The sequence below is a fragment of the Haliotis rubra genome, unplaced genomic scaffold (genome assembly GCF_003918875.1).
Source record: "Haliotis rubra isolate DU_JTF1 unplaced genomic scaffold, ASM391887v1 Scf242, whole genome shotgun sequence".
In the NCBI taxonomy this organism is placed as follows: Eukaryota; Metazoa; Mollusca; class Gastropoda; order Lepetellida; family Haliotidae; genus Haliotis; species Haliotis rubra.
In genome coordinates, this window is record NW_025766470.1 from 436066 (window position 1) to 463945 (window position 27880).

The window sequence follows — 27880 nt, forward strand, 5'->3', positions numbered from 1 at the left end:
TCATGATGAAAGATAAACCTCTAGTGAGTAGAATGGAAGGTTTCATTCAATCCTAACAAAACAAAATCAATACAGTTCAGTAGAAAACTAAATAGAAGCATTGAACCTGATCTTACAATGAACGGTGTGATAACCAAGACGTAGATAATCATAAGCATCTTGACCCTTCAAAATAATTGTTACTAGGATATTCACATAAACTCTATGAAACGAAAGTTAGCCCACTGATTAAATGCTCAAGAAGTTTGAAATATCGATTATCGCATAAAAGTTTAGAAATTATCTACAAATCTTTCATCTTACCGACGACATATGCCAGATCATTTCTACCTGATACAAAAAAACTGTGGAAATCCCTAAGTTCGGAAATTCAAAATATTGATACTTTATCCCGATTCAAAAACTCGATATTAAGACAATATAACAAAACTATTATTTTTTATCTAAACTGATTTGATTTGAATGCTGATAGGTTTGATAGACATCATCGACAGCCCCTCGTGCTCATGTGGACATCCAGTCGAAAATGCTGTGCATTATTTCTTTACATGCAATAAATACACGGAATTAAGACAAAAATCATATTTCTATTTAAAGGGGTTTAGTATCAACACTGTACTATGGGTATCAACACTGTACTATGGGTATCAACACTGTACTATGTACATTGAATGTTAACAATTAATTGTTAATGTTCATCAATTAATCATGATGACAACTTATTGTTAATCCTTATTAAAATCTTGATGATGACAAATGATGATATCAACCTTCATTAAAATCATTCTCTCAGTCTTATAGCTGTGTGTTGTTATGTCTCTTAAGTGGATTAGTCCATTGTATGGAATAGGTAACAGGCAGGGGATTAACAGTGCAACAGACCGTAAACTATGTTGTTGTAAGCTGTAGGGGTAGTGGCATGTAGGGGTAATGGGGGGTTACCTCAGTAACAGGTTGCACTCCGTGCAGGTAACAATAAAACCTCCAACATCTTATAGCTGTCATTGTGTGTTTTAAATGGGAAGTAAGTGACTGTAAGTAATGTTTTTCTCTCCACATGACTTGTTACAAGCATGAACATTTGTGTACTCATAAATCCGTTTCGTAGAAGTTATATAATTGAGATTTAGGAATAAAGGTAAGGCAAAATTGAAACAGAATCATTAATCATGTATCATCATGGGGTCAGGTTCTGTTGAATGTATCTGATACTGAGGATTGTTATGAAAATTAACAAATATTTTTGTTACCTAATAGAACCAGTGACATTATTTTAAGGTGCAACCAAAATTTTGATGGTGCAGCCAAACCTATAAGCCAGGTTGCACTCGGTGCAGGTACTGATAAAACAACAAAATTGCACCCTGTTGCTTCATTTTGCACATGTATTTGTGTGACTGTTTTGTACATACAAGGACAAGTCAACTGCTAAACTGAGGTTTCTGTTTTCCAGGGGTGGATGTGTATTTCTCTAACAAGGAAAACACATTCCGTGTGATAGTTGGGAAGGGGACAGGAATCCACTCAGTAGACATGGACAAGGAAGCACTGGAAAGCAAGTTATCAGCTGTATCTGTATCACAAGGGTTCTTCCAGGACGAAAGAAAAGCCAATGATCTGAACACTTTCATCACAATCTATCGACAGAACACCATCCTTAGAGTCCGTGATGTTAGATTCCGACTTATTATAACCCTACCCCGTGACAATCATGAGCTGCGAACAGCTCGTTTCTACTTGATTCTGAAAAGCCAGGGTGATGGAAACCATAACGTGACATACGGCAGTTTGTATTTCCGCCAGGATCAGCCTCACATCGATCTGTTCGTCTTCTTCTCTGTCTTCTTCTCCTGCTTCTTCCTCTTCCTCGCCATGTGTGTTATGTTGTGGAAAATGAAACAGGCCTTCGACGCACGGCGCACACGCCAACTACGAGCACGGGAAATGGAGTGCATGGCATCACGGCCATTTGCCAAAGTTCTTTTACTAGTGGAGCCTGAACACTCCATCTCAATGCCAGCTATGATACCTAAAAGGACTCGTGCAACGAAAATCACTCGAAATATTCACCAGATCGAAAGCCCACTTCATATCCCCACGTACCGGGATGACCATTTGAACATTAATCCCATAGCAATAGAGCCAACTGACGACGGCGTAGCAGCAGTCGGGACAGTTCTCATTCAGTTACCAGGGGGGAACAGTGTGCCCTCAAAACTGTGTCTAGGGTCTGCATTAACAATGCGAATTAACCCACCAATTTCTGCAACTAAGAACATGCGGCGCAGGCCGAGTGCATCGTCTTGTTGATTGTTGCTGTCATCGTGCATGTGGATGAATGAGACCAAATCTGTGTCAAAGTGAATGGATTCAACTTGTGATTCTTGGGAATTTTGCAGATTTCACATTTTACATTTTTTTCCAGAATGTCTGTTGCTGTTCTCTTTACCATTTGTAATGGTTACACTTGTGTCGATGACCTCCAGTTTGTGTCTGTGGGTTACAATTGTTACATGTGTGTCGAAGACATTTCAATCTCTGTCAGTAACCGGTTACTATGGTTATGTATGTGTCAAAGACCACCAATCCTAGTTGGTACTAGTGACAGTGGTTACGATCTGTCAAAGACCTTCAATTTGTGTCCTTGGATACCAGTTAGCGTGGTTACGATGTGTCAAAGACCTTCAATTTGTGTCTGTGGATTAGCTTGGTTACGATGTGTCAAACACCTTCAATTTGTGTGGTACCAGTTACCAAGACTACGATGTGTCAAAGACCTCTATTCTTTGGCTGATGGTTTGAGAGCCGTCAAGCAAATAAGGGAGGAGTAACAACTGCCATTTCACGACATGTTTCTCTTGTGGCACAGGTATCTTTCCAGTATCCTAGCCCATATTTAACCTCGGTTTTTTTGTGCAAGGGAAATTTTTTGGTGATGATTCCATGACATAATGTCACTGTCATGGCAAACTGTTCCCTCCGAGATCCTTCAGTGTGATATATATTAACAAGAATTACTTCAGAGATAGAACTTAATAAGCAGAAATGCCTTTTTAAACAAATACTCTAAATGTTGTGGCTGATCTGCATGGAAAGTTACGTTCTGTCTCTGTAAATTAATTGTAATGGCATGTTAATTTTACTTTTTTATTCAACAGTTTGTTTTGAAATGTTGGTAAAATTTCACATTATGTCATATCGATATTTAGCGATTGTCATAATACATCATGCCATTTTACGGTGTACAGAAATTTGTAAATCTGACTGAGGTAATTAAGGATTTGCTTTTCACCTGGAAGTGTCACATTGTATCATGGGATATCAACATACCTGCCACATAAAAGAAATTTGCTTATGAGCAAACAGTTTGTGAAATGATCATGACGGACATTGCACTAAAGACATGAAACATGTCATTATTTGTAGACTTTGCACGATACGTGATGCAGCATCACTTGAGTAGCATGGGCTCTTGACCAGTTCTGCAAGTGCCTTCCTGAGTAATTTGAATAGTCTGTTCTGATGAAAATCACACAGAGAATACAACATAATGCAAATATACAACATTGCTAGGACAGAGGTGCATATTTCTGACACATCTTTATCAATGTCGATTGTTAATTTTGCAATGAGGGCCCTGTTGCACAGAGAGATCTTAGCTTTATGGTGAATGTAAGCCGATGTGAGTATGGGACGTTCGATCACCTTAGCACTAGGCCTGCTGTGAGCACTGAGGCCCTGGGACCTGCACAAAGCTGTCGTAGCGCTACGACTGTCGTAAGTCTATGTTACAGTATAGGAGGCACAACAGGCATTGCACTACGATATCTTTGTGAAACGGGGCCCTGTTTTACTTGTCTGTGTGCAAAGTGATCAGTGCATGGCCATTTTGCACCTTTTTGCTCATAAGTGTAATTTCTGTAGTAGGCCGGGGCAGGGCCCATGTGTGAGAGGACTTTGATATACGTGTCATGTACGTAGTGGCAATATTCAACAACAGATATGCACATTTGTTAGTTCAGATGTCGGTTTACTAAACAATCCTGTCTTTGCTGGACGTACGAAGGCATAAGATGATTTCTTGTAAAATATTGATTGTACTTGTTTATTGCAATGTCAATGCAGTTACCACGGTAACGGATGGGTATGAATGCTTGTAATGAATGCCTACTGTAATACCAATCTCAAGTATTTCCAGCTATTTCTGGGGCTGTCAGTGAATGTTTCAGCATCTTGGTAGATTAGGCCACACTTGTATTTTTTAGTGTTTACAATTTATTTGCAAGAAAATCATCATGAGTAGGTCAAAATGAAAACAAGAATCTTTTGTATCTTAATTAGTGTATTGTGTTTGATGAATAAATATTTTGGTTTGTCAGTAAGTGGGAACAGATATTCCAGTTTTTTTATTCATTTTCTTATTCTGTGTATTGGGTCTTTGCATACTATTGAAGTTTTCCCTTACGGATAGTGACTGATCGTTTTGCTAATAGCTATATCAACCTCATGTGAGAGGTCACAAAATACACATTTCCTACAGTAGTTGCTTTTTCATACAACAATGCAAATGATTATGTTTGAAAGTCAATTTGTGGAATGAACTGGACTGATATATAATGCATTTGAATTTGTAATAGCTTTGTACACTGGTATACGATAACACAAATTACTTAAATCATTTGTTTGAATATGGTGCTGAAGGTTTTAATCATTGACAGCCCTACTTTTTTGCTGACTGTTCCAATTAATCCTTGGACATACTGGGCGTCCATTTCTTCATCAGTCTATTATTACTACAAGTTATGTTCTCAGAGAAGGGCACTCAGAGATAAGCTTGAGCTGGATCTGATATTTGTGAGCTAGGGACTAGGGCCATGATTGATGGTGATTCAGTTCTCTCACAGCTCGTCAGTTTATAGCCCAGAGTGATGCAGATCATGCAGGTTTGCTACTCTCATGCTAATAGTTTTGAGGGAGGTGGGTAGCCTAGTGGTTAAAAACCGGGTTCGATACCCAACATGGGTACAATGTGTGAAGCCCATTTCTGGTGTCCCCTGACGTGATATTGCTAGAATATTGCTAAAAGTGGCATAAAACAAAACTGTTGGTGTAAAGTAAGAAGATAAATGCATTGGAAATATTTTGAATGCACTATTAGAATTAAGGAGGTGGTGGCCAATTTGGACATGGATAGTTGGAACAATGTCAGTGCTACATGGCCTTGGTAAAAGCAGATGGCGTGAATGAATGTGGAAAACATTTGTTTGACTTTTAATCAGTTCTAATTTGTTACTACTGTTGCGTTTCAAGACATACCACATTCCGCAGAGATTTGTTACAGTTGCCCCAACCCAAGATGACTGGGTAGGTATATTACCTAGGCAGTAGCAGAACATAACATAACTCAGGACTGATGATGTTGGTGTGTCAGTAAGCAATTCAGGTTCTCTTACAATCAAATCAGTGAAGTTACTGATAACCTGTTTTATCTAAATATTAAAAGACAATGCCAGGGAATAACTAGTCTTTAATATCTTGATATAGTGTAAAAAGCAAAGTTGTTATGACAATTACATGACTAGATCACTGATTTATGTGACATGAAATTTGTACTTGTTATTAAGCAAATCAAATATTGAAGATGGAAACATGTTTCTAATCTGGCCTGTTGAGTTTTGGCAGGTCTGCTTTTATCACAAAGGTCTCGGCCAGTTTTCTCGAAACAAACTTAGGTTATTACTCAAATTTCAAACCGAGTTTGATCATTTGAAACAGCCGAGTTTCTAACTCAGTCCCTTTTAAAAAATTACTAGCAGAATAATAAGCTTTATTAATTTTGATAATAAGAACATTGTGAAAAATGGAACAATGAGTTTATAATCGATTTCAGTTGAATTCGGAAAATGCATTTTGCAACGTAAATTTTAAGTTTTATTAAGTGATATCCCAGGCTTAGTTTGTTTTGAGAAATTGGTCCCTGGTGTATAACTGTTTCATGACATATACACTATAGTAGAGAATTATATAGCAGTGTGTTTGTGACCAGTTTGATGTTATGGAAAGAGAGGTTTGTGGATTAACAAGGTCCAGGTTTTTGAGATTTGTACTGTAGATGTTAAGGGTCACATAAAATGTTGTTAGTGTCTTGTCTTGTGAAAACGGAGGATTAGTGAAGGATGGCGTACAATAGATTCATATCTAATTGTTAGTATGGGGGCTGGAGGGAGGGAGGCAATAGAGTGAGGAAAGGAGTGTTAAGTTGATCAAATTATCGTTTTTAACATACCTTAGACCAAATACTATATCCCTGATGATGTACACAGTAGAATGCCATTTTAGGTCACCTAACTTTATAAGTGACCCTTTGTTCCTCTGTCTGATGATTTTTGACTGAATGAGGATTTTGTATATGAGGGAGATTGTATTACCTGTGGCTGTGGTCATGTCTTGAAATCAGCTGTTGTCATTCATCCCAGCATATCCATGTCATGCAATTCTTTCAATATTCCATTGTTTATCCATCTTTGATTTTATCGGTTGTGTCAGCTTTACACAGGTATACTTACAAAGCAATTAGTGAAATACAGGTGATCCTATGTTGGAATGAACCTATTTAATGAAGCTTAGACATGAAACAGTTGCATCTGTTGAGATTTTCTTCGATTTCATGATCACGTTTAACACATTATGATCTTTCATGTCCATATTTTTGTCAAGATTTTATTGCAAAAAGGTTGGTTTGAAATCTCTCTGTTCTAAAATATAGACTGCATAATGTTCATATTTTGATTGAATCTCATCACATGATTCAAAGTTCTAGTGTGTGAATGTACAACTAAAAAATGTCTTGTACCACTCATTTCTGTCATATTACAATAATTACTCTCTCAGGGGCTGTGGGGTAGCCTAGTGGTTAAAGCATTCGCTTGTCACGCCAAGGACCTGGGTTCAATTCCCACATGGGTACAATGTGTGAAGCCCATTTCTGGTGTCCCCTGCATGATATTGTTGGAATATTGCTAAAAGAGGCATAAAACTAAACTCAGTCAGTTAATCTCTCGTAAGGACAGCCTGTTTGGAAGCCTAGTGGTTAGACAGTTTGCTCATGGAACCCCTAAGTTCAATTGTCCACATGGGTACAATGTGTGAAGCCAGTTTCTGGTGACCTCGCTGTGATATTGCTGGAATATTGCAAAAGCGACACAAGGCTGTACTTCTGTCATGTGAAGCCAGATCAACTATAGAAATAGGAACAAAATCAAGAGCTATATTCTTCTGTGTCTGTAGACATGTCCAGAGAGCTGCTGTTGTCCAATTCAGTTAATCTCTCTTATCTGTAGTAATATGATAGATTTACTACAATAATGTGAAAGAATTGGGTGGTCCTTACTTTTTTTAAGCTGTATATCCCATGTCATTATCAAGTGAAGCTTTTGAAACAAATACCATGTTCACAATATTTGAGGTATTAGAGGAGTGAATGCCTCAAGGTTTAGACAAGTGTTTCATAGAGGAAAATGTGTTTTCCTTCTTTCTTCACTACGTATCATGTCTCTGAATTTGTTTGTTTTTCTTTTTGTTTTGTTTTGGTTTGATTGTTCATTGTGAACTTCAACATCAGGCCCCGATTTCTCGAAACAAAAAGTTTTTACTCAAATTTCAAACTGAGTTGGACAATTTGAAACAGCTGAATTTTTAACTCAACTGCATTTTTTAAATAGAAAAGCCCAAACAACTTAAGTAATCTATCCACCATACTCAAATCGTCTACTATGTTTGAGTTTAATATCGATTTTAGTTCATTTTGGGAAATGCATTTTCTCAAATTTGAGTAAAAACTCTAACTTAAGTCGAAACTAAGACTTAAGTTTGTTTCGAGAAATCGGGGCCTGGACCTGATCCAGCATTGTTCTGCATTTCATCCTGAGTTCCAGTCAAGTCAGTTGTTAAATGTTCTAGTCTACTATTTTGTTGATGTGAATGATTTAATGTGTGGACACTAGAGGAAATGTTTATATGTTCAAGTTCCAATGATGCTACATGGCTCAATACTTGTAAAGCTTTGTCCTCCCTTCCTTGCATGTGTCCTCCCCATGTCCTCTTGTATATACACCTGGATGTACACAACGTGCATAATTCATTGTAAATGCTTCTATCGAGACCTCACTTAGTCCACAGGAACAGAGACAACTTGTCAACTGATGATCAGCAGCTTCTGGAAACAGGCTTTCTACAGATGCCAATGTTTGGACATATTTGTCAACTGGAAGACCAGGGGACAGTTCCACAAACCAATCATAGCGCTGCAACTGTCATAAGTCTATGTTAAATTATGGGAGTTACGATCATCTTAGCACTAAGATCACTTTGTGGAACTGTCCCGATGGATTGTGTGTTGTATTTGTTATCAGTGGTGGCCGAATGGATTGTGTGCCAGCTTATCATTCAGAGTTTGATTCTGATGTTGCTACAGTGTGGATGGAAACCCATAGGTATTGTCATTGTATCTAGAGAATTTGGGTTGATACAGTGTTCGAAGCCATACCTCACACACTGATTTAGGTGTTTATACCTGTGGAATGGTATGGTGACATTCCAGCAAGATGACGAGAAATGGACCATACCGTGGAGGAGAAATTGGTGGTGCATTGTGAGTACGAACTGCTGGCAGATCTCATGTGAACGTCTACTCCCGTCTTGGTTGATTTGCTGCTTGGGAACTGCATGGATGACCACAGACAACCTTTAGCTTAACTGTGGTATAATATTGATACATCCTGGGGTATATTGCCTGCTGAGGTATTGGCGTCATACTGTTGTATGACTGACACAAAAGGATTGTGTTTAGTGGTCTATTTCTCTTGAGGAGTTGTCTTTGTTTCATTGACAAGTAGGAAGTTCCCGTAGGCACGATTAGTAGGACATCATTATTGATCCTAGATTAGAATTATGTCAGCCTACTTTTGTAAGATTTGTACATATTATGGAGCCCTTGCATGATACGTTATGAGTGCATGTGATATTTGCCCAGTTTTTGTCATTCTAGTCTAGAGAATATTCATGGTGTACATGAACTACAAGTCCATAGTGGCAATCATTTGAATATTTTGTATAAATTTGTCTTATACATATGATATTGGTAGCTGTGAATATTTTAGTTGTAAGATATGTATGTATCAATGAATTGATGATCAAATCTGTTCTGGGGATCAAAAGAACCGTGATGCAGAAAAGCAAAATTGTGTGTTTAAGCGTCTGTGTCAAAGTATGTTCTAACATTTTTGTGATATATCTGGTTGTCAAATGGCAAAATTCCTATCTATCAAAATATTTCATGTGATATAGACACTAGCAAAGACCTATTACTCAAATAAGTAGAATTTGTAGCTTTTTGTACAAATCTGAACTCCTATATACTGCAGGTGAATCATGGAACTGTGAACTTTCCTACAGGTCTTCAGGGCTGACCACTTGATATTGTTTGATATGTAAGACATGTACTCATTACAATTTACATAACTAACGATAGTCGTATTATAAGATCAGGGTCCCCTTGTACCAAACAAGCCTTAGCGCTAAGGCTACCTTAAGTCTATGTTAAGGTATGGGAGTACGGTCACCTTAGCGATAAGATCGTTTTGTACAACGGCACCCAGGTGTTCTTTAAGTTATTTTGAGTAATATATACCAGGATGGAGGGAGCTCGGATGTTTGGTGAACAAAATTATTTGTTCTAGGAAAACCTGTCTGAAAGAGGAAAATAGTATTTGGATTTTTACAACAAAAAGATAATTTTTCATTTCACATGCTGCATTTCCTCAAGACGAAGGTATTGTGGCTCCCCCTAAGTGTCATCTTCGACAGATGTTATATTTGGAATTATACATCTAAATAAAGTACAGATTGTAGTACAGAATCTGATTCTTTCTAATCCTGAATATCAAGAGGTCGGCCACTGGAGTCTTTCGTCTACTCATCATGACCATCCACTGCTGTGTTTTGAAAATCCACTTTCGGGGTTTGTTATGGTTAAAGAAGGTGTCTACCAATGTATAAAGTGTAGTCCAGCTCATATTTTAATCTTTAACTTTAGAACTCTCTCATATTGACCTCAGATAACATATGATCCAAAGAAAACTTACTGGCATTGCTTTAACCTATTTTATTGTGTATTCTCGAATAGGTCATTTGAATATTCTTTTGATAAGTGCATATCCTATTGAGCATTTTAACAATGGAAGTTTGAGTTAAAAAACTAACAGAATTAGTTGTGATTAATTTTCATTCAGTCCATTTCACATATTCCTTACGATTTATGTCATTTTGAAAAAGTCTGCAAATAAGCACCTGACAATGATAGAATATAGTTAGGAAGACAGAATGTTAAGCACCAAATACTTAATTGTTACTATTTTATCAAATTGTTCAGAATTTCACTGACGTCATATTTGGTGACACATATATTTCCAAACGTTTCCCCAAACTGTAACATTTAAAAATATATTTACTGAATAAGTGATATAATATTTAATAGCCAGTGGAAGCATTTATGCCCTAATTAGGAGGGAATATTGTCAGACTCAAAAATGAATCAGAATTGACATACAATTTCTCTGACAAGAAGGTAAGTCTTCCAAGTAAGAAGTGTTTATGAGTACCACTTGCACTGAGCAGTAGGAGTAGTGTATAATGAACTTACAGTTGTTAGGTCTATGGCAGCTGCCTACGTTAAGGAAACACCTATGAGAATATTTTATAGGAATTGTCTGAAACCAAACATGATTTTGTTAATCAGTGGAAAGTTAGATGTGCTCTTGGGACTCTAAGTCAGCTACAAACTTGAAGTTTTGTTTTGTTACATGTTCTTTGTAACAGTTATTGCAGTAATATATCATTGTAGATTCGTACATGGAATCGTGCCTAGGAAATTCCATCAGTTGTCAGACTTTGATAGGCATGTGAGGAAATAGGTATGGACAATTTTATTTGATAAATATTTTCTCAAATGTTCTTCAAAATATGCTTTGAGAGACACTTGCTGTCGATGAGTAGATATTGCTGATTGAGGCATAAAACAACATTTACTCTCTTGCTCTTACTTACCCTAAATAATCTTTCAAAGATCTCCGTTAACAGATATACCCTGGTATATTTGAATTCAGTATACTCAACTAAAACCTTTGTGTGTTTGCTGGCTGTGGAGGTACATACTGCGATGCTTATACTATCTAAACTTCTCTTAGTTGCTTATATACAGCTTTGAACTCCTCGTAGAGTAATATTCTTGTAGAACTTGATGCTGATTTTGCATTTGCCTTCACAAACATCATGCAAGCGAACATTGAAGAATATTACTATACAAGGGATCTGTAGTTACAGATTAGCAACCAATACAAAAAGAAGTGTGTAGGTACGCATTCACAGGTAATGGTTTGCCTCATTAATTAGTTTACAAGTGCCAATATGGTATATTCATGTACTTAAAATGTACAACATTACAGTATTACATTTCTGTGTTAAGATCAAAAGCATTTAGTGTTCTATTATTTGTTAAATTTACTTATTTTAAGTGGCTATATCAAACAGTTTTTGTGATGTGTTGCAAAGGAAGATGCCCAGTGTTGATTTTCAAAGCATTCATAGTGCTAGAACTCCCATAATTAGAGGATGGGGAACAGGTAGGGGTGAAACGCTACATCTCTTACCATGGTACGGTACGTATTGTGGGACAAGGCCTTCGGTTTGGTCCGTTTCAGTTCGGTATATGAGATATGATCATAATGCAGAAAATTGACGAGCCAAACCTTACATTGTTTAATAACATGGAAAAAAATAACCTCAATCCTTGTTATTTTGAATGAACAAAACTGTCATTTTGTGACTAGATGGAAATGACAGTACGAAAAAACCAAAAATACCGATTTTTTTTATTGCATTATGGTATACTGAACCAAAGGCAAAATATCATGGTTCTACTAATACCACAGTATACCGTTTCACCCCTAGTTAAAAGCAGTGTTAGATCCCGTTCACTCACCCACTTGGATAGAGGTTTACAATAGCACTCTGATTGTTTTGTCGAACATGCCGTAGAATACTAAAGTAATCATTTTCTGATTCTATGGGTATTTTTATCTATATATGTGGATATTGTAGAGAAATGTACCTTGCCTGAAAGATTCTTGACAGCCACATCCATGTAGAAGATGGACACTTGATTGCAACATGGAGATGGAATGTACCTTGTGAATCTCAAGATGTTAAGGCATGTAAGCTGTTGGCTCAGTTGTTTTTCAGTTCATGATATGAAAATAATTTCTTATTGAAATGTTAATATAGTGGCATTTATTTATCAGATATAAATACCATCAAACTATTGTAAAGCTTTTCTCTGCCTAAAAGAGAATTTGTGCAATATGACCATGAAGACGTGAATAGTATTACAGTACCTTGTTATTCGTTTAGAGATTGGCAAGATTGGAAAATGTTCTGGATAGCGATGAGAAAAGTGATGGAAACCGGTTGGGTAGTTCTTTAATTTGTGATATGGCCAGTAAGTTAGGTGTATACACAATTGTGTGCTTGTGTGTCGCCCAATAGTAGACTGAATGGCGATATTTGATATGAGTCCCATCATGCCTCATTGCTATCACCGTATACACTCATCGCCATCGCTCACTGAAGTCTCAGACTCAATAAATCATCATATATACAAATATGCTGTTTGTGTTCCTTTCTTGTTTCGTTGCTGTTTCTTTGCCGTTTGTCCAAGCATATTAAGGAAAATGTCCAATTCTAAGGATTCAGGAATTGCTGTGAAGACGGACATCTATGTGGAGGTGTGGTCCTGTGCATAGAGCTCAGATCACAAGTCAGTTGAAATTAAGCAACTTGGGCGCAGACAGTCCTTGGATGGGTGACTGTGTGTGACAGCTTGACTCCTGAGAGTTTCTAGGACTTCGGTCCTTGCCACACAACGATGCACATGTGATACATGTGGTCTCACCTTAGGCAAGTGAGTTTGTTCAAAATTGCCTCTGTTCACCCAGCAGAAATTGTGTACCCAGTGAAGTCCAGGGTAATAATGATCAGATTGTGCACTTTGAGCAGGATATCTAGCTTGGAAAAGACACGTTATAAATATTCTCATTATTATCTATGAGTTTGGACCCTATGTTGAAAAAGTCAGTTTTGCACTGCTCATGATCTGACATCTGTAGACACAAAAGTGGTAAGTGTCTAAGACCTGTGTCATTTGGACGTTTCCAACCACTTTCAACCTGCTGCTTTATGCATGAGCTGTTGAAAGTATTGAACAGTGATATTAAACGCACACCTTGATTTAGATCTACTTAGGCCAGGTACCACACAATACCAACAAACAACATGTGACCAGTAATTCACCTGTCAACATGGGAGTACCAGAACTGAACCCTAAAAAATGTCGACAAAATTTTCATTGTCCACTGAAAAGAGTGAGTGAGTTTAGTTTAACGCCGCACTCAGCAATATTCCAGCTATATGGCGGCGGTCTGTAAATAATCAAGTCTGGACCAGACAATCCAGTGATCAACAACATGAGCATTGATCTACACAACTGGGATACGATGGCGTGTCAACCAAGTCAACCGACCGATCCTATTAGTCACCTCTTACGACAAACATGGGTCACTGAAGATCAATTCTAACTCAGATCTTCACGGGTCTGCTGAAAAGAACTCTTCATTGCACTTATATCCTCAAGGAGAAATCAAAGCCTGGCATTGTCATCTCTTGCTCCTAATAAGTGTATGAATGGCTGGAGGTGAGGTGAGGTGAAATTGGGTTTAACGTCGTGCTTGAGATGACGAGGTGCATGTGTGTGTATGTGTATGTGCGGCTGCTTGTACTAGCCCACACTGAAGCTGGTTTTATAGTGCTAGCCCACTGAGATACCATGCCGCAGTGAAGCATGAATACCCCACTCAGACACATTATACCGACTCCGAGCCCACCAGTCCTTGTACCCATTAATGCCGAGCGCCAGGCAGGGACCAACAAGTACCATATTTTAACGTCTTTTGGTATGACGCGGTTGGGGATCGAACCCGCGCCCTTCGGCTCTACGGGCGGACGCTCTAACCACTGCACCACGGAGGCGGTATGAATGGCTGGAAGATTGTTCCACTCTTCAGTATTGACGACTTGTCTTAAGAGTTTGCATCGTGAGAGTGTGATCTGGTGACTAAACTGTCCACACCATGCAGACATGGTCGCCTGGCATTAGTAGGGATCAACAATGATGAGGCCATGCTATCTTCAAGGATGCAGCGTTTTCAATACATGCACACAATTGGCTGTGTTGCTGACAAGACGAGAATCAATACAATCTTGGATTCCAACCACATTCACAAAAATTCCAGTTAATGGACGGCTAATTGTCTTAAGCAATGCCAGTTTGACTTGCATATCAACGATGGGAAGTTCTCTGAACCTGTGTGTGCATGTTCTGTGCATCTGGTATCTGAGTGGTATGTCGGTGTGTATTGTGTGTTAGTAATTTAATGCCACATTCAGCAATATTACAGCTCTTTGATGGTGGTCTGTAAATAATCGAATCTGGACCAGACAATCTAGTGATCAACAGCATGAACATTGATCCACGCAGTTGGGATACAATGACACGTGACAACCGAGTCAGCGAGCCTGACCACCCGATCCTGTTAGTCGCCTCTTATGACAAGCACGGGTTTGCTGAAGACCAGTTCTTACCTGGATCTTCACAGGTTGGTAAGTGGGTGTGCATGTGAGCACGCATTTGTTAAAATGGCATGCATATTTCATCTGATCATCCATGAAAATGAATAACAAAACCCAATCAGCGATATCTTTCTCCCAAGATTAATATTTTTCAAGATCCACGATTCTACAATGAAATTAGACAAACTGCTGAAAACAGCATAGTCCTCTATAAAATTCTGAGAGAACTCTCCTGGATCTCGTCCAGGATACCTGACCACAGCAATCACACATATAGCACATACATCACAAATAGACTTGTAGTGTTCATTCATAACTCACATTTTATGTGTCTGAGCGGAGTACCCAACACAAGGCTATAGGTCATTTACTTTCTGCCTCTCTTAGTAACATCTAACATTCATCAAAGGAATTAAAAACTCCATGTCTCAACAGCTGTTTAGTTGAAACATATATTGTTGATTCATACTGAAGCAGATTAGTTTGTTGACTAATGAAGTAACATTTAAAGAAGGTGAGTGGAAAGATAACACACCCTCAGTGGTTGGTTGGTTATTGTTTAACACCACACTCAGCAATATTCCAGCTATATGGCGGCGATAATCGATTCTGGACCAGACAATCCAGTGATTAACAGCATGACCATGACCTACACAATTGGGATATGATGACATGTGTCAACCAAGTCAGCAAGCCTGACCACCCGATGCAATTAGTCACCTCTTACGATAAGCATGGGTTGCTGAAGATCAATTCTAGCCCGGACCTTCACGGGTCACCTAATGGTAAAAGTGGTAATCTGAATATAATGGTACAGACCAGCGAACCTAACTTCAACCCCTGACATTTTCTGGCAACTAATTGTAGCCAACAGACATTTACAATCTTTTCCTAACATGATGTTTGCATTAAGTGTCTGTTTTGTATTCAGCAGAATAGTCAAAAGACTCCTTGTTCCTTAACAAAGCAAACCTATTCTTGGCTCAACTTCTGCAACAAGTTATCTGTTTCATAACAAGCATCTGTGTTATGGTTGCCTAGCAACTTGAAGTTCCTTCTTGCTGACAAGGGCAAGTTCCATAGTTTAATAGTCACATCACATGATTCAGTCCAAGCTCCCAACACCACTGTGTACACAACAATTTGATGGAGCTGGGTTGAGGTAATCTTGATGATGTAGGGAGCTCTGTCACTAAGAGACAGGATGACATCATCAGGACTTCCTGTTCAGAGGATTTGCTCCAGCATGGCTTTTAACAGCAGCTTTTGTTCTCCGATACCAGGGGCCAATGTTTGTGTTGGACAGAGCATCTTGGAAAGCTTCACAACCCTCGATGGAACTCAGGACACCATACACAGCCTGAAAGGGAAGCAGTAGGATATTGGTAGGATTTGACATAGTCAATGACTAAATACAGTCTATATATACAGTCTAAAGGTGAACAGTCATTGGTTGAATGGCAAGGGTTTCATGCGACTCCGGACAACGTACACAGCCTGAAAGTGAACTGTCATTGGTTAAATGGCAAGGGTTTCATGTGACTCCAGACAATGTACACAACCTGAAAGTGACCTGTCATTGGTTGAAAGGCCAAGGTTTCACACAGCTCAGGACAACGTACCCTGCCTGAGATGGAGTCTGTCTAACACATGTAGAGTGCAGATTAAGAGGACTACACAGAACAACTCACCAGGTCAGCCAGATTAGGTCTGTCTCCTCCCATAAACTCCTGCTTCTTTTTAGACAGAGCCTTCGTCCACTCTCTACAACTGTCGTACAAGGACTCACGGACATCATCCTTCAACTTATATCTGTCAATAGTAATAGGCATATGAAATATTATCTTTGTAATGGGAAATAACATCAATTGGGAATGGACAGAAAAGTTTTCAAGGCAAAATCTAAATTCAAGGCCTATAATTATAGAATCCAATGGAGACATGATATCTACAAGGGTATATTCTGATTTTAAGACCAAAAACTTCAAAATAGAAACATTTGTCAGAGATCATTGAATACATCCATAGCAAGACAATTTTACTTTTCCTCACTTAACAACTCAGAAATTTATGGTTCAAGCGTGGATAAATGCTGCTTACGGCAACAGTCAAGCCACATAACAGAAGAATACGAGTGTAACGATATGACAATATAGTACTGTATCACGATACAAGGCTCATGATACAATAATTAATGATTTACAACACCTGTATCACAATACATACAGAACATTACAAGTTATATTGATCTAAAAACATGTCAATAATCGCAGGAAAAGTTTAAGAACCAGATTATGCAGATTCTCCAGTACTTCCTAGTTGTCTACAGACAGCAGAGTGAGTGAGTGAATGAGAGCACTCGGCAATATTCCGGCTACAATGTGGGTGTCGAGTCTGGTGAACCAGACAATCCAGTGATCAACAGCATGAGCATCAATCTATGCAATAGGGATACGATGACATGTGTCAAACAAGTCAGCGAGTCTGACCACCCGATCCCATAAGTCGCCTCTTACGACAAGCATGGGTTACTGAAGACCAATTCTAATGAGCAAAGGGAGATAATATGGACTGATGAAATAAAAGTACATTACTGGGATAGAGTCATATTGCACACATATTCTAGGGATATATATTGTGTGGAATATTGCTAAAAGCAGCGTAAAACTAATCTCACTCACTCTACAGCACAGTATGGCTTTACATGTGGAATCCAACCAACTCATGAAGGAAACATTTTAACCATTAGGTTACACCAACGCCCTTGGACAAAGTGAGGAAGAGATGAAAGTGCTCAGCCATCATTTCAATGAAACTTACTTATTCTTGAGCATCTTGCCAAGGAAGTACATGACTGCAGCACCAAGGTAGATGACAATCTGTCTCTCAACACTGGAGAAGTTCTTCTCCCATTCGCCCACATCGGAGAAGTAGTGAAAGGCCTGTACTGCCTCTGAACGTGTCCGGTACACGTTAGGGGACAACATGTGCACCAGATTACTGTCAGCCCATTGGCGCCATTTTCTCTCCTCTCTGCAAAGGCAAAAGTGTTTGTTTAGAGGATTCAAGACAAGTTTCAAAGGCATAAGTGTCATTATATCGTCATTACTTCATGCAGTTGCTAAATCCCATGTGTGTACATATGGACACACGTTTGTTTTTTGTTGTTTAACATCACACTCATCAACATTTAAGTGAGTGAGTAAGTTAAGTTTTACGTCGCCCTCAGCAATATTCCAGCTATATGGCAGCGATCTGTAAATAATTGAGCCTGGACCAGACAATCCATCGAGCATCAATCTACACAACTGGGATACGATGACATGTGTCAACCAAGTCGGCGTGCCTGACCACCTGATCCTGTTAGTCGCCTCTTACAACAAGCATGGGTTACTGAAGATCAATTTTAACACAGATCTTCATGGGTCTCATCAATATTTAAGCGATATGACAAAAGCCTGTAAATAATTGAGTCTGGAGACTATTCCTTGATTGACAGCATACAATTATGGTTTATGTCATTTTTAGCAATATTCCAGCAATATCATGGCAGGGGACACCAGAAATGCACTTCACATCGATTGTACCCCATTCGGTAAAATACAACGGTAACTAAACAATATGTTTTACTTACTTTCTTTCTTCTGGCGTGGTATCTATGCTTCGGTCCATGTACATGATGAAGTACTTGTTGGGGAAGTCATACACAGTCTTGCGGCCCTCCTTGGACTCGATGCAGGGGTAGTAGGAGTAGAGTTGATCCATCTTTTGCATCCTGTTCTCCATGTATGACTGTAGCAGACTCACTATCACACACGAGTCCCGCCGCAAACATGGCCTAAGAACAAACACAGCCTTTGAAAAGGAGGGTAAAACATGATTTGTCCGTCTGTTTTTGCATAAGACTGCTTTTGGCCCCATTAAAGATATCACTGTCTGGGAGTAGTGAAAATAGTCAGTGACCAGACAATCCATTGATCAACAGCATGAACATCGATCTACGATAAATTGGGATTACGATGACATGCAACAACCAAGTTAGTGAGGCTGAACGACAAGCATGGGTTACTGAAGACCAATTCTAATGAGCAAGGGAGATAATATGGACTGATGAAATAAAAGTACATTACTGGGATAGAGTCATATTGCACACATATTCTAGGGATATATATTGTGAGGAATATTGCTAAAAAAAGCAGCATAAAACTAATCTCACTCACTCTACAGCACAGTATGGCTTTACATGTGGAATCCAACCAACTCATGAAGGAAACATTTTAACCATTAGGTTACACCAACGCCTTTGGACAAAGTGAGGAAGAGATGAAAGTGCTCAGCCATCATTTCAATGAAACTTACTTATTCTTGAGCATCTTGCCAAGGAAGTACATGACTGCAGCACCAAGGTAGATGACAATCTGTCTCTCAACACTGGAGAAGTTCTTCTCCCATTAAGCCCACATCGAGAAGTAGTGAAAGGCCTGTACAGCCTCTGAGCGTGTCCGGTACACGTTAGGGGACAACATGTGCACCAGATTACTGTCAGCCCATTGGCGCCATTTTCTCTCCTCTCTGCAAAGGCAAAAGTGTTTGTTTAGAGGATTCAAGACAAGTTTCAAAGGCAAAGTGTCATTATATCGTCATTACTTCATGCAGTTGCTAAATCCCATGTGTGTACATATGGACACACGTTTGTTTTTGTTGTTTAACATCACACTCATCAACATTTAAGTGAGTGAGTAAGTTAAGTTTTACGTCACCCTCAGCAATATTCCAGCTATATGGCAGCGATCTGTAAATAATTCAGCCTGGACCAGACAATCCATCGAGCATCAATCTACACAACTGGGATACGATGACATGTGTCAACCAAGTCAACGTGCCTGACCACCTGATCCCGTTAGTCGCCACTTACAACAAGCATGGGTTACTGAAGATCAATTTTAACACAGATCTTCATGGGTCTCATCAATATTTAAGCGATATGACAAAAGCCTGTAAATAATTGAGTCTGGAGACTATTCCTTGATTGACAGCATACAATTATGGTTTATGTCATTTTTAGCAATATTCCAGCAATATCATGGCAGGGGACACCAGAAATGCGCTTCACACATCGATTGTACCCATTCGGTAAAATACAACGGTAACTAAACAATATGTTTTACTTACTTTCTTTCTTCTGGCGTGGTATCTATGCTTCGGTCCATGTACATGATGAAGTACTTGTTGGGGAAGTCATACACAGTCTTGCGGCCCTCCTTGGACTCGATGCAGGGGTAGTAGGAGTAGAGTTGATCCATCTTTTGCATCCTGTTCTCCATGTATGACTGTAGCAGACTCACTATCACACACGAGTCCCGCATGGCCTAAGAACAAACACAGCCTTTGAAAAGGAGGGTAGAACATGATTTGTCCGTCTGTTTTTTGCATAAGACTGCTTTTGGTCCCATTAAAGATATCAGGGAGTAGTGAAAATAGTCAAGTGACCAGACAATCCAGTGATCAACAGCATGAGCATCGATCTACGCAATTGGGATACGATGACATGCAACAACCAAGTTAGTGAGGCTGAATACCAAGTTGACATGCGTCCACGTATCCCAATTGTGTAGATCGATGCTCATACTGTTGATCACTGGGTTGTCTGGTCCAGACTCAGTTATTTACAGACCACCGCCGTATAGCTGGAATATTGCTGATGTACATGAGCATCAATCTACTCAATTAGGAAGTGATGACATGTGTCAACCAACTCAGCGAGCCTGACCACCCAATCCTGTTAGTTGCCTCTTACGACAAGCATGGGTTACTGATGACCAATTCTAACCCGGATTAATATTTGCTATGAGAATAGTCATTGACAGTTTCCATTTCAAAGAATATAACCACTATTTATTTTCCTACTGAACTGACACATAAACATCATTACAAAAATAACTTTAAAAAATAGTGATCTAAACAAAAGTACTTTTAGCTTCTAAAGACAAACAATAGCGTTCTAGTTAGTGAAGAAACAGGTTAAAAACAGACTCAAAACTCAGAAACCATGGTGACCCAATAATAGATCTCACCAGAAAATCATCTTCACCAACACCATCTAGCACCAACAGAGGCACTTTCTTGTACTGGGACCACTTGAGCTGTTTCTTGGTAATAGAGTTGACCTCCACTATGTCATAGGAAAAGCCATGATAGTCTAGGAAGGCTCGCACCTTGCAGCAGAATGGACATGTCTGATACTGAAATAATGTCAGTTTCAGTCCACTTGTGTTGGTGTCGATGTGCACCTGAAACAAATCACAAGTCATGTTATATTAGCTGTAACATTATATTATATAATTATATTATTATATTATAATCAGTTTTGGTTCAGAATGGCATTGTCAGTTTGTGAAATATGGGGTATGGTTGGGTTAATGAGTTGGTGGTTTGGCAGAATGGTGAGTAGGTAGGTGTTGGTGTCGGAATGAGGAAGTGGTCCCATTTGAGTGTTATGTTATGTTATGATCTGTTTGTGTTTGTGTTTGTGTGTGTTGTGTGTGTGTGAGGGAAGGGGAGGAAGGAAGGAGCGAGTGAGCAAGTGAATGTCTGACAAACTGACTGACTGAGGAGGTGATGGAGTGTGGGTGGGTAGCAGGGTGGTGTACATTTTGACAGGCTATTAGGGAAATATGTTTGAATCAGGACTATTAGGAAAACACTATTGAAACAAACCAACTTTCTGTGTTGTGAAAATACAAAATCAAACTAATTTATAGGGAGCTTCACTTTGATACCCTCACGTCATGGGTTTCCGTGGTATTAAGAAATTTACGACTATGAATATGATCGCTCATATTGCCAAGTCATATAAACATAACACAGTGTTAGACGACATACCTTTGTATCATTTAATGTCAATAAAACACTTTTGTCATTCTGAAGTTCAGTGTTGTCCATATCGGACGACAGGCGGCCATTGTGCACAAACTCTGGTGACGTCATATGTTTCCATGGTATTTCCTACAGATCAAATTACGGACGCACAGCACGTCATAATCTCACACGTTGTCAACAGCCAATCCGGGAGTGTCAATGTAGGTTTACAGTAATAACGAAGATGATAAATTGTAATACAGTAAATGATTTAAAATATAGTCACATGTAGACAGGTTTCCCAGTTATCTCAAAGTGCCACAATTCACAGTGACCGACACCTACGATTGTGAGTTTGAATTATGGCAAGGCCCCATGATGTTTCTAGGTTTGTCCGCACCATGCACTTGCTAGTGAGATTTAACAAAGTCGTAAATGTTTGAGACTTCCATCATGTCGGAACTACCTCTCAGATTACGCCGACTCACCGTAACCAGAGACCATATAATATTATATGGTCTCTGCCGTAACTTACTCAATCACGAAATAAATTTCCAGTTCATAAAATATGTTGAGTTGATCAAGGGGATACGTGAAATGAAAAGTGAAATACCGGTAACAACTTAAGAGATGACCCTATCGGGCTTCATTAGTTTAAAAAATAGAGCTGGGATTCCCCCCTTGGGTTACGTGATTATTTTTATTGATGACATCAGCTAGCAGACGAGCGATCTTTGGAAAACTTTGAATGAAGTTTATAGAAAATGTTTGTAATGATTGCACAAAAAGTGCATTACGTGCTAGACATAAAGTTGCATTAGTTTTTAATAGTAGATGACTGTACGTATGCAAATTGATGAAAGTCTGAACATTTTTTGCTCAGAGCCGTGCCGATCGACTGATGAACGTAAACAATCAATAGGTGGCGCGATTTGGCAAACGGCTCGTGAGAAATTATGTCTTTAGAAAATTACACGGAAATGTAAGTACCACGGAATCATATGACGGCATGGTACTGTAATAAGCAGAAAGGTAAACAATCGGATGTTGAATACAAGGTAAACAAACACAACGGCAAGGATTTGGCAGGTCCACATTCATCTGGAGTAGGTCATGCCTAGACTGATGAAATCATACTGCAGTGATGACGTAACATGTCATCACTGCCACAGGCTAATACAAAAGGCCCATCACTGCCATAGACCCTTTCAGCTTGACAATGATGTTATCTCTCTAAAAGTTGTCATCCATGAAGTTGTTTGTTTCAATATTGTTTTTAATATTTTTCTATCATATAACAAACCCGTCTAGATGGTGTCAAGTCGGGTTTCACTTTTCCACTTGCGTAAACCTTCCATCCTTCAAAGCCGATCAGGGCGGATCCAAGTGTAAACATTGAAGCCCTTGTGAAGATTGACCAGTTTCGCTTTCTTGCGTTCTGTCGATATCCCTGAGAAGTAGACTGAAAACGGTATGGTGTTGCATTTTGTGTTGTCTGTGATGGTCTAAAGAAATAACGCGAATACTGGACATCTTTGCAAGTTTGATGCAATATATTTACACACGCACGTAACCTTGTGGGCGCCGCCATCTTGTTTATGTAAGGAAAGTCAACGTGATGATCTAAGAAACATTTCTTCTAATAACGCGCAGAATAGTATTAGTTTTCACAACCAACAACCTCGGTTGTTTTTAAGTATTGTATATATTTATTACTATATTTATTATATATTTATAACAAACGCGTATCGAAAATGCAAAAGACTAAAACGGCAATGCGTCAAAACGGCTGTAGGTGAATTCGTAGACGTAGACGGATGGAAATCGGTGGATTCGTAGACGTTATTAAAATGGGAAAGGTTCATCCTCAATGATGAAGAAAATCGACGAAAAGTGTTTGCATTTTGTGAAATAAATAAAATATATCAGGTAAGTATGATCGGCGGTGAAAATATCCTTAAAATAATAAAATATGCTTCACAGTGGTCCATGTCCGACAAATTCCGACAAATCATAGGCCGCTAATATATTAAATTCAGTTGTGTAAAATTAAAAGATATGTATTAGGTAAGTATCCTCATTCAACGTTCAACTACGCAGACCAGCAGAGAAGTAGCAGAAAACACTTCTTAAGAAAACACTTACATCTCCCACACAGAGTATTTCGCAATCAAAACAACTCACCACTTCCTAATTAACATTCACAACAACTCAGTGAAACCTGTTAATCCACATTCACAACAACTCAGTGAAACCTGTTAATCCTCCCACAACAATGAAAACAGTCGGGAAATTATGATGAGTAGACTAATTTTGTCTAATCCGCCGACAAAGTTTACCTGTACACACACTTATGGTATATAAACCTCAAGAAGGTAAGAAGAAATCATTCTGCATCAACCATGGCTCTATGCGTTGTATGTGTGGAAGAAGTGCGTCCGAGACAACATGCCATCCAGTGCGACAGCTGCGATCAGTGGCAGCATCGCCTTTGCGACACAGGGATAGACATCGCAACCTACCGCCAGATGACGAAAGGGCACCTGCAGATGGACTTCACCTGTAAGAGATGTTCACTACCCCCGCCGTCTCCACCTTCTCCGACTCTTCCTCTGTCCCCGACCCTGCCTCTCTCTCCACCATCGTCGCCGAACCCTACATCTCCTACATCGCCCGTGGACTCATCCTTCGACCTCACTGCCGCCACCATCAACGCAACAGAGGAGTGAGTTTTATTAATTTCATTATTCATTATTATTTCATTTCAGTTAGATAATTAATCATATTAATATAATTCAATGTAAATTTTGAATTTGATATTTCATCATTTTAGTTCTATCGCTGACCCGGACCCCCAACCCCTGCCCGACGACCATCAGCTTCAAGCCGAGTGGACTATTCTCCCGACCGGCAGCAAGCGTGGCAAACCACTTTTAGTTGACAACAGAGGATTTTCCTACACCATCCAGGTAATGAATAATGAAATGAGTCCTACGTATTTGATTACATTTGAACGACGTTTGTATACACATGTAACTACTAAAATATATACTAAAATATGTTTCTTTCTTTAACAGAAGTCAAGATCGTATGCTGTGTACTGGTGGTGCTCTGTGCGGCCAAAGGAGGGTCGGTGCACTGCCGCGGTTTCACAGAGAGGTGAAACTTTCACCCGCGGAGCAGCCGACCACAACCATGAGCCGACGACAGGACTTCTGACCAAGGCCACCATCAACATGAAGGTATTTTGTCGTTTTGTTCATAACGTATCAATATATGTAACGTTTGTATTATGTAATATTATTATAAGATCTTTAGCAACTACAGCAATAATTTGAAATTGTTCATTTCTTCAGATCAGGGTTGTCGCCAAGTCGGGCGATTACTACAAGTCGTCTGGCGTGATGGCCGAGGAAATTTACAAAGCAGAGAGTGAAGCCAGCTGCCCATGCCCCTCCCTGCCACCTCTGATCCAAGCAGCCCGCAAAATTAATTACCATCGCCAGGGTGATCGTAACCCAAAGACTTGGATTTTGAGGTATGTATGGTGTTCGCTTTCAGTATTCGGTATATTTTAAATTATGTTAAAGACTTTAAAGACGGCCAAGACTTGGTACATAGATTCTATATTCCGTGTTGTGTCACCCCCTTTCCACCAGCTGCTGTCCATCCATGCTTTCCTCGTCTCCGGATCGTCGATGAAACAAGTTCCCCTTTTGTTTGTAATTACTGTACTTGCTGTAAAGTTTTGTTCATTGTCATCAATTAATGATGTAATTATCTGTTTAACAGGTCTTCAACGCGGTCAACGACCTAATGGACAACGCAGCTGTTGAAAAAATGGTCATGGACTTTGAGGCGGCGACCTGGAGAGGGTTTCAAAGAGTTTTTCCGTCCGTCCAGATCAAGGGCTGCACCTTCCATATGAATCTGGCGATTTATAGGAAGGTGCAGAACTTGGGATCTGGCTACGGCTTACGAAGAGGACGTGGGAACACACAGGTGGATATTTTTTTCCTTCTTTTTACACTCTTTCAGATGATCTTGTTAAAAAAATTATCTACATTTCATTAGTATTATGCCTCACATTTTTGTTTTCTAGATTCATCAAAAAGCTTATGGGCTTGCAATTCCTAGACTCAGCCCAAATCGAGCCAGCATTTATGAAGGTGAAACAGCAAGCAGTGACACCGAATCTGATCGCCCTCTGTGAATATTATGAGTCAACATGGATCCGAAGCTCTGTGTGGACCATTACTAATTGGAGCGTTTTTGGGACGGCCATCCGGACGAACAATGACCTGGAAAGCTGGCACAAGCGCTTAAACCAGGGCGACGTTGCCTACCTTTTTACAGGCTGCTTCCCCTCCTCTTCAGAGAAGCTGACCTGCTGCCCTTGCAGATTCGACTTGTCACAGACGGTCAGCTGGATAGAAGGCAGAATGCTGGCCAGCGTGCCAAGTCGGATAAATTTTTTAGGTTATGGGACGATTTCCAAGCAACAACTCTTACCGTGTCCCAGCTGCTGAGAGAGGTGTCCAAACTAAATGGACCAATGGTCACTGAGTGACTGTGATACTACTGTGATACGTGCTGTTGGGAAAATTGTTGTTGATCATAAATATATTACATTATCACTCTTCCATAACAATGTTGTCTGTCTTTTTACATTTTACGACGCTTCACAAGTAACAATATTTTCGTATCACTGAAAACCAAAAATACAACACAAGCCCTACATATACAAATACATGTAAAACAAGTCTAGACAAGATACGGGAAAATATTCGTTCACTCTTCAATCACACTTTCATGTCCTTAGCTGCCCTTAGTTTCGTATCACTGAAAACAAAGCATAACAACTTCGTTATATCCCATAAAAAAAAATCAAACTTATAATCAAAATATATACTATTATTCAATTAATAATACACGTCTACGAAATCACCGTCTACGAAACAGTCTGGGTTACGAATCCACCGCGTCTACGAACTGGTTCAGTCTACGAAATCACCGTATCCCGTCAAAACAGCAGTTTCACAGAATTTACCAGCTTTGTCATCTGACTCTGTAGATGTACGGTATAATTTAAATATCGCAATCTAAAGAGCATAGTGCAGTATGTCATTATTTGATACAAAAGAAACACAACTGACAGGTAACGTCTATTGGATGTAAAGGTACGAATGAGCCGAAACAGATACCATATACAAAACTGATGTCATGAATGATGGTATACAGTTCTCTGGTATACAATTCATCTCGTGGGCGGTTGTATGTAATAATGAGTATCACCACAGACGCTTTTGGAGTGTTTGGATAGTTATAACATACTTATAACACCACGTTACATATACAATGTAGTTCGAATGGCAAAAAATTGGGACATTCTAGAAAAGTGACAGACGTTTTACTTTGATTTCCAAAATGGAAGGAAAGTTACATTTTAAGACAAAATGGCATGATATATAGAGAATCTCACCCAAGTGTCTTCTGATATCAATCATATCAACACGAGTCGATAAAGTTACAAATATCCGAGGCTTGCCGAGGATATTTTACTTTTATCAACGAGTGTTATATTTGATATCAGAAGACACGAGGGTGAGATTCTATTTATCATCCAAAATCACTCTTCATTAGTTTTCAATGAAAAATGTTCATCTGTGAACATGGTACTGCCATTAGACTTGCAGTGCAGCGATGTCATAGCATTGTGACGTCATCAAGTACATGACGTCATAGCATTGACAGGGCATTGTACAAAATCTACTGTCAAAACGATATCTCCGAGATATCGTTTGATCTCACACAAGCGATATCTCCTGTGGAACACAGTTTTGGATGATAAAGAAGAACGTTTACATTCCTCCGAAAGGTTTTTCTGTAGTTCGGAGAGTTCCTGGTACAATTTTTAAAGAGTGTCAGTAAATTACAGTTAATTTATTTCGTGAATGAGTGAGTTACGATGAGTCGGCGTAATCTCAGAGGAAGTTCCGACATTATGGAAGTCTCAAACATTACGACTTTGGTAAAATCTCACTAGCAAGTGCATGGTGCGGACAAACCTGGAAACATCGTGGGGCCTGGCCATAATTCAAACTCACAATCGTAGATGTCGGTCACTGTGAATTGTGGCACTTTGAGATAACTGGGAACCCTGTCTACATGTGTCTGATTCGCATAACAAGGGAAGGTTGTTGAGTTCCTATCTTACCACTGAACACCTAAGAATAACGTCATCAACTTCATCATCAGTCATCATCAATCATCATCATCATCA

General features: G+C 39.2%; 3 protein-coding genes across 3 annotated transcripts in view; 2 read left to right on the plus strand and 1 right to left on the minus strand.

The window, feature by feature from the left end:
• Positions 1-3533, plus strand: part of LOC124278857 (multiple epidermal growth factor-like domains protein 8) — a 64258-nt gene extending 60725 nt beyond the window's left edge. Inside the window, 1 exon segment of the mRNA XM_046714641.1 lies at positions 1454-3533. Coding sequence (XP_046570597.1) covers positions 1454-2310 — 857 coding nt within the window. The 3' untranslated portion in view covers positions 2311-3533.
• Positions 3534-15395: 11862 nt separating this feature from the next.
• LOC124278829 (prostaglandin E synthase 2-like) lies at positions 15396-23199 on the minus strand. The gene is made up of 6 exons (XM_046714603.1): positions 22901-23199; positions 20814-21029; positions 19912-20108; positions 17560-17772; positions 16431-16551; positions 15396-16099 (listed from the first exon to the last, which is right to left on the minus strand). Exons 1-6 carry the CDS (start codon positions 23186-23188, stop codon positions 15953-15955), a joined length of 1182 nt encoding a protein of 393 aa, XP_046570559.1. The 5' UTR covers positions 23189-23199; the 3' UTR covers positions 15396-15952.
• Positions 23200-23999: 800 nt separating this feature from the next.
• On the plus strand, positions 24000-26161 carry LOC124278858 (ENHANCER OF AG-4 protein 2-like). Its single transcript, XM_046714642.1, has 4 exons — positions 24000-24322; positions 24431-24566; positions 24675-24839; positions 25700-26161. Exons 1-4 carry the CDS (start codon positions 24000-24002, stop codon positions 25808-25810), a joined length of 735 nt encoding a protein of 244 aa, XP_046570598.1. The 3' UTR covers positions 25811-26161.
• Positions 26162-27880: the final 1719 nt, after the last annotated feature.

What these genes read in the sequence shown, in the direction of transcription:
- LOC124278858 (XM_046714642.1), top strand. Translation starts at nt 24,000, where the DNA reads ATGGCTCTATGCGTTGTATGTGTGGAAGAAGTGCGTCCGAGACAACAT. An exon ending in ACCATCAACGCAACAGAGGA is followed by an intron (nt 24,323 to 24,430) that starts GTGAGTTTTATT and finishes TCATCATTTTAG; the next exon opens with TTCTATCGCTGACCCGGACC. An exon ending in AGGCCACCATCAACATGAAG is followed by an intron (nt 24,840 to 25,699) that starts GTATTTTGTCGT and finishes TTTGTTTTCTAG; the next exon opens with ATTCATCAAAAAGCTTATGG.
- LOC124278829 (XM_046714603.1), bottom strand. Translation starts at nt 23,188, where the DNA reads ATGGCGGCGCCCACAAGGTTACGTGCGTGTGTAAATATATTGCATCAA. An exon ending in ACTTGACACCATCTAGACGG is followed by an intron (nt 21,030 to 22,900) that starts GTTTGTTATATG and finishes GATTTGTTTCAG; the next exon opens with GTGCACATCGACACCAACAC. An exon ending in TTGGTGAAGATGATTTTCTG is followed by an intron (nt 20,109 to 20,813) that starts GTGAGATCTATT and finishes GTTTGTTCTTAG; the next exon opens with GCCATGCGGGACTCGTGTGT.